This window comes from Penaeus japonicus, unplaced genomic scaffold (assembly GCF_977035675.1).
Source record: "Penaeus japonicus unplaced genomic scaffold, GWHDUDI00000001_assembly GWHDUDI00000007, whole genome shotgun sequence".
In the NCBI taxonomy this organism is placed as follows: Eukaryota; Metazoa; Arthropoda; class Malacostraca; order Decapoda; family Penaeidae; genus Penaeus; species Penaeus japonicus.
In genome coordinates, this window is record NW_028234409.1 from 33,792,229 (window position 1) to 33,804,728 (window position 12,500).

General features: G+C 35.9%; 1 protein-coding gene and 1 long non-coding RNA gene across 4 annotated transcripts; both read left to right on the plus strand.

Annotated features, from left to right (window-relative positions):
• The first annotated feature begins 453 nt into the window (after positions 1 to 453).
• On the plus strand, positions 454 to 5,131 carry LOC122247678 (small ribosomal subunit protein uS11). 3 transcript variants are annotated; one of them, XM_043007178.2, is made up of 4 exons: positions 454 to 593; positions 4,259 to 4,502; positions 4,692 to 4,844; positions 5,035 to 5,131. In XM_043007178.2, exons 2-4 carry the CDS (start codon positions 4,266 to 4,268, stop codon positions 5,098 to 5,100), a joined length of 456 nt encoding a protein of 151 aa, XP_042863112.1. In that variant the 5' UTR covers positions 454 to 593; positions 4,259 to 4,265; the 3' UTR covers positions 5,101 to 5,131. The 3 variants fall into 3 exon arrangements, with proteins under 3 accessions (XP_042863112.1, XP_086394822.1, XP_086394823.1); XM_086538696.1 differs by having other exon boundaries at positions 570 to 697; XM_086538697.1 differs by having other exon boundaries at positions 570 to 659.
• Positions 5,132 to 5,474: 343 nt separating this feature from the next.
• Positions 5,475 to 11,913, plus strand: LOC147471591 (uncharacterized). Its single transcript, XR_015191170.1, has 10 exons — positions 5,475 to 6,009; positions 6,146 to 6,227; positions 6,519 to 6,723; positions 7,005 to 7,290; positions 7,576 to 7,649; positions 7,933 to 7,980; positions 9,015 to 9,059; positions 9,514 to 9,601; positions 10,075 to 10,122; positions 11,794 to 11,913. It is a non-coding gene; the product is annotated as an uncharacterized LOC147471591 (long non-coding RNA).
• Positions 11,914 to 12,500: the final 587 nt, after the last annotated feature.

Here is a 12,500-nt window from a genome sequence, read left to right on the forward strand (position 1 = left end):
AGATTACTACTATGCTTAAAATACCCGACTTCTGGACACCACTTGACTCTGGAGGCCGACTTTAAACGAGAAATAGGCAAGAAGGAGAATTCACCGAAGGCTTTTGTTTTGTCCTTTCTTTCTCGATAACAAACAATCCTCGGTTCCAATGCTTTTCTCGCGCTCTGTCGATACTCTGTTTTGGTATATTATCAGGCGTCTAATGTCTAATTTCTACATTGCTTGGTAGTCTTCTGCGGATTATTAGAGCGGAGAAATTTATTTTGTGTTTTAATTGGATTGCAAACGGTCTCAAACTTGAATTTAAGACGGTTTCGTCCTGAATTTTACATGCGACCAATTTGTGCTCCAGAAAACGCGTGTTTAATTTGTAATAATCTTCAATTAGTTAACAGATATAAAACTCACATTAATCAAATAATCAATATAAGTACTAAAACAATACGTTTTAAGTCACAACATAGTAAAATAAAAGTAGCAAAAAAAGAAACACAATTTTCAAAAGAGTGTCGTGGTCGGCGGTGGAGTTAAGGTCTGCCCAAACAGTTCCTTCGTTCCTTCGACGAGTCTCTTCTCTCAGTGTGACTCCAAGTGTGAGTATCTGTTTTCTTTATCCCCGAGTATCTGGCCCATCGAGGGTTGTTGGAGGTCCTTACTGTGTGCGTTTGATACGAGCTTGATCATTTATTCAATTGAAGTAAGACAAAGGGAAGACATATAAGTGGTGATATTCGAAATTCGAAATTAAAATAAGAGGTGTTTCCATCATGGGAATGTGTCGGCAGGAACCCCGAAAGCAACCATCTTCATCCTTAGAATATGATGAATATAAAGTTTATTCTTCCTTTGGAAATGTGCGTGCTTCATTTCACCACGTAATTTGGCGAGTGTTGTTTTCCGAATCCATCCCTGGCACGTTTGAAGTGATAGAACATATATAGTTACGTTGGTGTTATTGTCCTGTCCTTTGCAGTAGTAAGTTATGGACGTATGTAAGGTTTGTCCCGGAAACACGTGTCTGGCACATTTAGGCGTCGAGCAGTGTTGTGGGAAGAGTCGTCCCAAGTAAAGACAGACCAAAATCGCAATTCAGAAGTGATTTTTCATTCCACTCGTGATTCTTCCTTGGTAATGTTTGTTGTCTTGTAAGGGGAGTGTGGGTATTAGAATTCGGTACTGTTGCTTTGGGCTCCTTTAGGCTCCCTAAGAACACTAAGGAGCTCAAATGTAAGGGGGGTAATTACTTAGAAGCACATAGGAAGCAGGTGATTTTGAAGCGACTTTAAGATATTTACCAATAGTGTGTTCTAAGGCATATCTTCCACTATGGCTGTAAAGTAACAGTTACGACAGGTTCTCAGGTTCACGTTGAGGCTATTGCATGATGTTGGTCTTGTGTTCAATGTTGCGAGCCATTTGAACCTAAAATCCACTTTGAGTTGAGTATGAGGCGAGATAGGCCCAATGTTTACAGCGTACCAAAGTTGATTTCCTGATTGCTGTTGCTCATTATGAAAATCAAAAATCTTGAATGTGTTTTAGTTCAGAAAAATATTTGCAAAATATTGGCATACAGCTGATAATGGTTTTGATTAGTGCTGTACCATAGACACAACAGGCTAAAATGTGATAAGTATAAACCCATAATTTGAAGAAAAGAAAATGTAAATTGGTTAAAGAAACTACTTGATGAAATGCCTGTGTTTTAGAGAATTTATGGGAATGCATACCAGTGTTCGCACCAAGGAAATGCTCATTCTAACCAAGCAACCTCACCAAACCCTCTGTGTTTCCACCCCTGATCCCCCCCTACTTGTGAGATGTATACCTATTGGAGGCTCTGCCACTTAATCCCCTAGACTTTAACCTTACAGGCCAGTAGAAATGGATGCATAACTCTTGGCTTGAGGATCTTGAAGATGCCTGTAGCCAAATAACCGTGGATATATAGTGTTTTCATTCTTTAGTGTGGCACCTTTTAACAGGTGTAATGTCGATGCGACATGGTAACAAGTGCGTATCGCCGGCTTCAGTGTATATTTGATGTGAGATTGGCATCTGCTCATAATTGAAGTGCGTACACAGTCGTGAAGTATTATGGCTATAACAACTCTAGCTTCAGTGCTACACTTTGGACTATTGTTTGACTGATTTATGGAAAAAATATTTTAGGGTAGTCTGCGCTGCCCAGAGGATGGAGGAAACATTTTCCCCATCCCTCTGTATTTTAGCCATTGCTCTTGGCATCTTAGACCGCATGGTTTGACTACCAGTTTCGTTACTGCGTGCACCATCACCGTTGGTTAAGTCTTCCAATTCTGATTAACCCATTCACGCCGGTTGACGTGATAGCACGTATTGTGGTTTTCGCGTCAGACGCCCTGGACGAGCTATGAGGGGAAGCCACGCGCTCGGGTAGAGCGAGTGGGCAACCGAGGCTTGCGGCTTGTGCGCCCAAGAATCTCGAGGCGTCAGGCTTATGCGTTCGAGAACCCCGGTATTGCGACCACGCAAAGCCGGAAAGGCCCTGGCATGAATAGGTTAATAGGGTATATATATCAATATATCATATGATTTGTTAAATCTATTCTCCTAGGTAGTCAGAGGCTTCCAACAATTATGGTTAACAATGGATTGATGACGCACGTTTTCTTTCACGATTGCTAATAGGGTTTGTTCCATATTTCAACTTAAAACAATAATATTGCTTTGTGTCCTGGCACAGACCCCCAATAATTACATGGTTAACCCGTTCCCGACGGGGCCAATCCGGCCTAAATAGACCAAAATTCCGGGACTCTTAAACGCATAAGCCTAACGCGTCGGGATTCTCGGGCGCACTGGCTCCTCCCGCGCCCCGGGCTGGACAAAGTAACGCGTCCCCGTCGTGTAGCCCAAAAACCACTAGACGTGTTATCTTGTCATCCGTCGTTAACGGGTTAATGGATGATTAATCCTGGTCTCCTGATTTTCCTTGTTTATTTTACACATTAAAGTGTTGCAACCAACAGAAGCCCAATCACACATTTTTAGTCACTGATTTGACCAATATAATTTTTCACAAATTCATAGTAGAAAGCTCAAGCATATGGAAACAACTTGGTCTCAGTATTGCTATTGTCCAGCCATGTGTTGTGAAAAATTCGCTACTGGAAATTGCACTTTTTACCCTTCTTTCTTCATGAAATTTTGGCAAGTAAATATTAAATATAAGGTAAAACTTTTAAAAAATTCATCACGACCACCACCAAGGTATATGGTAGAAGTTGTGATAAAATTTGAATCACAAATGTGAATGGTATTTGCTAGTCAAAAACCATCCACAATAAAAGTGTGGTATTGATGGAATCCTTTTCTAATCTATTCATTTCTAGTTGATATTAAACCACCATTTGACTCCTATACCCTACTATTTTGCCCTGATATTAGGGGACACCATGAAATATCAAAGTAAATGCAGAAACATATGCCTTTGACTAATCATAAATAAAACTGCATGGGTTGCACTCCCTGCAGCCTCCCTCTTCACTTGGTGCACTGAGATGGTTGTTACCTCATACCTCTGCTACACTATTGCTTCCTGTCTCCTGGTCTTAACCATCTTGCCACACCTGAGCTGCTCACGCTGTAGGTCAACCCTTGTAGGCTACCCACAGTTTTAGTTTTTCATATGATGCATTAATCCTTGAGGGTAGCATATTTCCCACCGTGCATTGTGGTCACTGTATTTCTCATGAATAAAATAGTAGACTGACCAAGGACAACCCACACACATCGCCTTTGAGGTGCTGTCACACTAGCATATTTTCCATCGATCTTTGCTGCAATTTTTGGATGTGCGCAGTCAGACTAGTGCTTTACCCCCATTAGCCATCAGCTAAGTCACGCGATACTCGCCTCACAGTTGTAAACAATGGTGCTGAGCAAGTGACCATGTGCGGCAATGCTAAACTTTGTTTTAGCAGATGCTGAGTGTAACAAGAAAATGAAAAAATATTCTCAGTCAAATATTCCTATGGAAGGTGTGTGTCCATGCAGAAGAATTGGCACAGTCCATGGTGTCTCAAAACTGGAGGAGAAATTGCGTGCTCTGCGGCTAGTGGATGTAAATGATCAAATCGAGCACTTGAAACAAATTTTATTGGAAATAAAATTTAGATTTGCATATGTCTACTTATTGTTTTAAGTTTTTAAGCGCTGACCATGAAAGAGTAGTCAGACATACTCGGTTTTTATTCTAACAGTGCGATTTTTGCAGGTAAGCAATGGCTCCCCGTAAAGGAAAAGTTCAAAAGGAGGAGGTCCACGTTTCCCTGGGACCTCAAGTTAGGGAAGGAGAGAATGTGTTCGCAGTGTGCCACATCTACGCTAGCTACAATGACACCTTTGTGCACGTGACTGATCTGTCTGGCCGTGAAACCATTGTCCGTATCACTGGTGGTCAGAAGGTGAAGGCCGATCGTGACGAGTCCTCCCCCTACGCCGCTATGTTGGCCGCCCAAGTAAGTCTTCAAGCACTCGACCATTAAATAGTTTGCTCATACAATACAAGTTGCATTATTGTTAAGTGGAGACCTGTACTTATGTTTCTACACACTAGACAGATAGGCTTTTAAAGAAATCCCATTTTAATTCCAATGAAGCTATGGTAAGAAAAGTAGATATTCATGCTGGATTATAATATCTTCTAGGACGTTTCCGAGAAGTGCAAGTCACTGGGCATCAATGCTCTGCACGTAAAGATCCGAGCCACTGGAGGCAACAAGACCAAGACCCCAGGCCCAGGTGGCCAGTCTGCCCTCCGTGCCCTTGCCCGTTCTGGCATGAAGATCGGCCGTATTGAAGTAAGTTTATACTTGTGAATTTGACTATATAGGATGCTGTCTTCATTTTTTTTTTTTTTTTTTTCTTTCTTTATTCCAGATGTTCATGAATGAAATCGACATTTGAATGAGATCAGTTGGCTGTAAAGTAGAAAAAGTTCTGTTGTTATTTTGAGATGTTTGTGGTGTTAATAATGACCTTCATTTTCAGGATGTCACACCAGTTCCCTCTGACAGCACACGCAGGAAGGGTGGTCGCCGTGGTAGGCGTCTGTAATTGGTCAGCTGTAATAAATATTATAGTTTAATTTGATTTTTTTTTTTTCCCCCCTCCTTCTGTTATAAGATTTCTCTCATTTTTTATATTTCACTGATGGACAATTGATCTAGATATACTTTATAACAAGGAAATGAATTTGATGATTTAGTATTGGTAATTTCCTTTAGCTTTTCATTTTAATGCTGTCAAGCTTGTTTTATGTTGGAACATAACATGAAAATAGTAACTTTTTTTCCCCCCCACTTGAAAGGTGGGAGTCCAAAGATCAGGTGATTTATTGGTGTTGAGTAATAGTCTTTCTATAGTTCAATTGTTCAGTCTTGTATGTAGTAACAGAAGCTAGCCAGAATATCCAGTTTTACCACGGGAATACAAGTAAGTGCCTGCAATTTTAACCCCCTAAAGGACTTGCACACTAAATTTGGTCAGGCTCAGGAAGCCAGAAAATTATTACTCTCAAAAATACAACTTTTATATATTTACTAATTAACATTGTTGCTAGTATCATTATTATTTTTTTAGCAGTAAGTTCTATTTATTGAACACGAGTTGATAGAGATTGTGCATTGCTGCATCAGATCTGAAGATAATGCGTCCTTTAGGGGTGATAGTAAATTGATCTAACCTGAAATACTTGCCTAAAGATGAAATTACAACGCTTATTAGGAACCTATATTGATCTTTAGTGTTTTCCAGGTTATTACTGTTCATGGGGAGTATGGCTTTCAACAATATGCTGTACATTGAAACTCCTTGAGCAGCCCCTTCATAAGAAATGCTGTTACCAAATTAATGATTTGCTGCCCAGTGCCCCTGGTTTAAAATGATTTTTTTGCTGGCAACAGTACTTTTATAGCATTTCAAAATCTTCCTCGACTTGCTTGGCTTTGCATAACAATGTTAAAGGTAAATACCTGCCTAAATAAAGTTGGTTTACTTGGTTTTAGATTTTCAGACAGTTGGATGAAATTGCTTTTGAGATAAGTGAATAACAAAATACGAAAAATGCTATTCTTGTTTCTCAATTGTTTCTCTTTTCCAGATGTAAAGTGTGGCAGAAGTATGATATTTGAAATCGAAGAAGAATTTGATATTGGAAGTAGCTGGTTTCCTCTTAAAAAAAGGTATTGAGAATGTAATATGCTTCGTAATATTTTTTATTTATTGGAAAATAAAGTAAGAATACAATTGAATAGTAGGAAAGATTTATGTACCATGATATGAATATGCCCTTCTCAATTTTTGGCTTGGCATAAGAATCGATGGTAGAGAGAAGGAAAATATCCACCCGAATGAACTGTGTGTAGTTCATTTGGACTAAAAATTTCAGACAAGGAAATGAATATAATTAGAAAATCTACTTATTATACTTTCTATTTATGTAGTTTTTTCTATATGTATAATTTTTCTTTCAGATGAAATAAATACAAGAATCCATTTTGAAATCTAGGAGACTTTACCCATTAACGCTGGGTAACAAGATATTGAATGGTGGCAGGACCAGCTGCCGGGTGCATTCGACTTAGGCATTATTAATATCCCAGCAATTAGACCATTTGGAACCCAAACAGCCCCGTAGGCAACAGGTTAAACTTCCTCTTAAGAGAGAGTATTATAAAGGTAAGATTATTCTCGACATTTTTGTATTGTAAGACTAGGCTATATTGAATAGTTGAAAAGATGTATGTACCATGATTATAAAGATGCCCTTCTCAACTTGTTGGCTTGGCATAAGAGTCGATGGTAGAGAAAAGGAAAATATCCACCCGAATGAACTGTCTGTAGTTTATTTGGACTAAAAATTTCAGACAAGGAAATGAATACTATTAGAATATCTGCTGATTATGCTTTCCCCTTTTATATATTTTTTTCACTGTTTATATATATTTTTTCTCTTTCAGATGATACAAATATAAGAATCCATTTTGAAATCTTGAATACAACCCGTTAACGCTGGGTGGCAAGATATCACGTATTGGTGGTAGGACCAGCCACCGTGGAAGAGAGATTTTGTCATAGCTGTCCTTCTGGCCAGAACGCCAGGTGATCGGGCGAGGAGCGCTTGGCCGCAGCCAGAGCAGGTGATTAGCCCGAGGCGTTCAAGTTGCGCGTTTGAAATATCCCAGCGATTAGACCACGTCAGCAGTGGGCTAAACTGGTTACCTCTAAAGGAAAGGTATTCAAAAGGTAAGGTTCACAATATTTTGGATTTATTTTATGGTAGATGTAAGACTAAGCTGTATTTGATGGTTGAAAAGATTTATGTACCATGATATGAATATGCCCTTCTCAGTTTGTGGGCTTGGCATAAGAATTGATGGTAGAGAGAAGGAAAATATCCACCCGAATGAACTGTCTGTAGTTTATTTGGACTAAGATTTTCAGACAAGAAAATGAATATAATTAGAATAAATCTGCTTAGTATAGTTGTTTTGTGTGTCATATATATATATTTTTTTTCTTTCTTTTCAGATGACATGAGCGCAAGAAACTGCTATGAAATCTTGTAGAATTTAGCTGGTTGCCTCTAAAGAGATATTAGAAAGGTAATATAGTTATCTATATTTTCTGATATATTGCTTGATTGTGTAAGACAACTGTATTTGAATAGTAGAAAAGATATAATATACCATGATATAAAGATGCCTTTCCCAGCTTTTTGGCTTGGCATAAGAATCGATGGTAGAGAGAAGGAAAATATCCACCCGAATGAACTGTTTATAGTTTATTTGGACTAAGAATTTCAGACAAGAAAATGTATGATTGCATTATATCTGCTTAGTATAGTTCTGCTTTATATGTTTACATTTTTTTCTTTTTCTTTATCAGATGAAGAAAGTGCAAGAATCGCCTCTTACGAAGTTTTGTAGAATTAAGGTAAGTTTCAACTATTATTAGATGTACAGGATAGTTTTCTCTTTAGATATATATAATGATAGTGTAGCTTTGTTTTCTTTGATACAGTTAAATGGGTTTGAAGTGATAATGTGATACCTGCTGTCAAAAAGTTTTTAAAAATTTGCCCGTTAGAACAATTTTCTTCATTGTGTTGTGAACATTAAAAATTGCTGATGTATCCAATAACCGTTTTCTTAAAGACAACTAAAATTCATTTAAAGTATGGTTATAATTTATTATTATTAGCACAGCCAATAACAAAATAGATTGTAAAAACTTTGTAACTAATGTTTAAGAAATTTTCTTCATTGCTTTGTGAAATATTTCAATAATGGACATGATGATAATTCGATCTTGCTTGCTCATCCAAAGTCTTAATAATATTTGAAAATAGAATTACTAAGATAGCCTCTTGTGTGTAGCATTCATTGGATTAGTTTACACTAAAGAAGAGGGGGAAAGCTTGCAAATAAGTATTCACAGTAAAGCAGTTAAAAGCTGCTGCAGTTTATTAGCAAAGCACTTTTTCAAAATTTTATGGAATGTAATCTTGTATGTAAATTGTGCATTTGTTACTAGCCAATGTCTAATTAGATATATTAAAACTTCTATAGTTGTCATATGGCTGATTCTAAATTTTCATAGATCATGGAAGAAAAATGAAGTAATAATAAAAAAAAAAAAAAAAAAAAAAAAAAAAAAAAAAAAAAAGATATATATATATATATATATATATATATATATATATATATAATACGATTATTTGTTAGCAGATGACATTACATTTGTACAATCCTTTAAGATACCATCATTCAAAGACGTCTTTCTCAACTTGGCTTGGTTTGGCGTAACAGTCGATGGCAGAAAAAGTTAAGACTGCACTCCAAATAAACTATGTAGTTCATTTGGACTTGTCTTAAGACAGATAATGATTTTCAAAATGCTGTATGATTGGTATTATTATTTGAATTTTTGCTATACATGTTACATGTTAATAGTTTCTCTCCTTTCAGAATTGAAGCATGCGAAGGATTTTCGACCATCAGAATAGAAATCAGGTATGTGTTCCAGAAAATGTTTTATTTTTCTTTAGATATTTTGTATTTGTTTCTCTTGTGAATAGTTAAAGGGATAAGGTAATGGCTGCGAACAAAAATACTTTCCCTTTTTGTATAGTATGAAGCATGTCTCGTGTTTGGTTCTAGGGAATTTTTATAGTTATTCAGAAGGAAATTGAAAGTTAAAATTTAGTATGAACCATGAGCTGATCAAATGGCTTTTACAATACCTTTAATTTAAACTTTGCTGGTAGCTACATCTTTGTACCATTCTTACAATGCCTCTTTCAACTTGCATGGATAGGCAGAGTAAAGAATGGTAGATGAATGGAAAATAACCACCTAAATGAACTCTAGTAGCTTATTTGGACTAAGATTTTCAGATAGTTGAAAGTGATTCCATTCGTACGTATTAAAAGTGTTCTTCATTACTGAACAGTTTCCCATTTTTCAGAAGTGGAGTATAGCAGAAGTAGTATACTGTCCAGTCCAATATGAAGGCCTGGTTAATTGGTTACCTATATGGAGAGGTTGATATAAAGGTAATTCTCATCATTTCTGATTTATTAGATAGTAAGGCTAGAGCTGATTTATTAGAAAGTAAAGCTAGGGTAATCTATGTAATTTTTTTTTTTCTTTTTCTTTTTCTTTTTCTTTTCATCTTGCTTCTTTTGTATTGTATTTGAATCACAAAATCTGATAAGTAAACTAGGATAGGCTCTGTAAGCAGGTGAAATGGCACACACAGTTGACAAAAGGTGTAAAATGTGATTTTACAACATGGCATGTTTGAAACGAGTAAAAAATGCCATCATTCAAAGACGTCTTTCTCAACTTGCTTGGCTTGATGTAACAGTCGATGGCAGAAAAAGTTGAGACTGCACTCCAAATTAACTCTTTAGCTGATTTGGACACATTGTCTTAAGACATGTATTAATTTTATAGAGAATCTCTATATAATTGATAAAAGTACTTGATACATGCTTTACATTTATCTTAATTCCTCTTTTTCCAGAGATGAAACGTTGCAGGAAGATTGATGTGCCTTCAGAATAGTATTCAGGTATGTCTTCACCTTTACAAAAATTCTAATCTTTTAAATAGTGTATTAGAAAAAAGAAGAGAAAGCTTGCAGGAATTAAATGTGTTCAAGGAAAGACCATGTTCTGTGAAGTTTATAAGTAATGCTGAAAACTTAATATTTTGTATGAACAAAATCTTGTATGAAAATTGTTCCGGCATAGTGATTTTCTTTAACAAGAAATAATTAGTAAAATATTTTAGCACTTGACATGATGATGGATTCATACATGATTTCCCCCTAATTTTCATAGTGTTTATAAAAGGTACTGAATTTACCTGTCCTTTGTAGAAAACCAGTAAATTTTCGACTTTTCTGTATCCACAATGCTACATACCTTGGTTAACCCTTCATCTTAGCCTCCCTCTTTTGTTTGAGAGCATGGTTGTCAGATTTTAAAGAGGAAAATAGGACTCAAATGGCTGACACAATTGTCATTATGTAAACTAATTTTGCATAATTACATTTTTACTATCATTACCATCATCCTCGTCTTGTTTTTCTCAACTTAAAGGTCAATGGTACTTAAAAGAGAAGACTTGTACCTGAATGAACTTCGTAGTTTTATTTTGACTAATTTTTCAGACAGGATAAAAGAATGTTATTTGTGGGCCACTGGTATCTGCTAATGCAAGCACCTTCCATCATCACACTGATGCCATTTGCAACTCCTTTGTTTTGGCATAGTTGATAATGGTAAAGAAAAGGAAGTTTCCTATCCAAGTTAACTTCTGTAGTTTATTTGGAGTAACATTTCTGACAGTATTTAGTCTTGATAATAAGAATTGATAGAGGAAGAAAAATTTCCCACTTCATTGGTCTGCTTTTATATGAAATTTTAGGCAATATTTTTTTTCTCCTTTCACCTTTCTTAGCTTTGTTTTGTGTGGTTTGAGTTTTGTCCTAAAAAGATTTCTAAGATTTATTCCAAGTTTGTAGAATGCAATGGATATGGAAAAAAAAGAAAGGAGTGAAGGACACAGAAAGCGTTTGATGAAGGCCGCTAGGGTTCAGATTCTAGTAAAACTTGATTCATTTTGGATACATGATGCTCTCAAACCACTTTTGTAATTACCTTTTAAAAGATTTGTGAAAATGTGGTCAAATGTGGAATGTCTCTTAAATATGAAGGAAATTGTGGATAAACAAAAATGAAGAGTGGATTTATAATTGAGTTAGGGAATGAAATATTCCATTAGACATAGCATATTGAAGAAAATCACGATGATAGGAACGGTTTACATTTAAGGTTACAGTATGAAGGCTAGATATTTCAGTGCTGGATATTTTATTCACCCACTAATTTTTACCTTTTTTAAAATGTTTGAAGTATTCGGGGAGAAAAAACTTTGTTGCCTGTCAATCATGAGGTCTATGATTAAAATCTAAGCTTCTCCAATGAAAGTTCTGGTGTAACTAGTGATGTCCAGAATAAGATGCTTAATGATAAGATTGTGTAGATGCCTGAACTGTGCATGACTTTCTACCATCTATTGAATTCTTTTAACTTGTCAAGTGTTGAAAAAAAAATCTTCCTCAAATTAAGTAAATATTGCAAGAAATCCAAATATGTTAAAGGAGAAAAGGAAGACTTGTCAATAGAATAGTAATAAGTAGTGGAGTATAAGCATTTTAATAAGTTTTATTTTTCAGATCCAGTGCAGCTTCCTTCGTCAAGATGAAGGAATTGTTCGGACTTGGCAAGCACAGCTTCAAAATGTTTTTATAATGAATATATTTATATTTATTTTTTCAATAAATTTGAAATAAGTCTTTCCTGTTAGTTTAAACTACTAAAACCTTGTATATGAAGATTCATTGTTTGATATATGATGGGAGCAATATGTTTGTTTGTAATACATATTCTCTTGCATCTCCAACCTTTTCTGATCTTTCCAAACTTTATTTTTGCATATGAGGGAATCGGTTGTGGTTGTAAATTTCTAATGAAAAGAATCAAGTTTGCATTCAGAGTGAAATGCAATCCTTCTCATTGATTACAAATGGTATGGTTTTTACTTGTTTATCTTAACCAATACCCTTATCTAGTCACTTTCGATTTTACAAATAAATAGTAAGTATAATCTACTAAATTCTTGACTGTTCTACTTCCCACCATCCTCATTCTTGGTTACATTCACAACGCTTTCAGTGTATGATGTGATACAGTCAGATTGTTTGGTAATACAGTAGACAAGATATAAAAGTTTTAGTAATCAAATGTTTAACAATCCTTCAGAAAAATGATTCTTGATTCCCGGCAAGGAAATGTAGCCTTTGGGAAACCTTGTGAGCAGGCTATTGTTTAATGTGAGTGCTATATATTCCGTGTATATATAGCACAGCAAATGTATGATGCA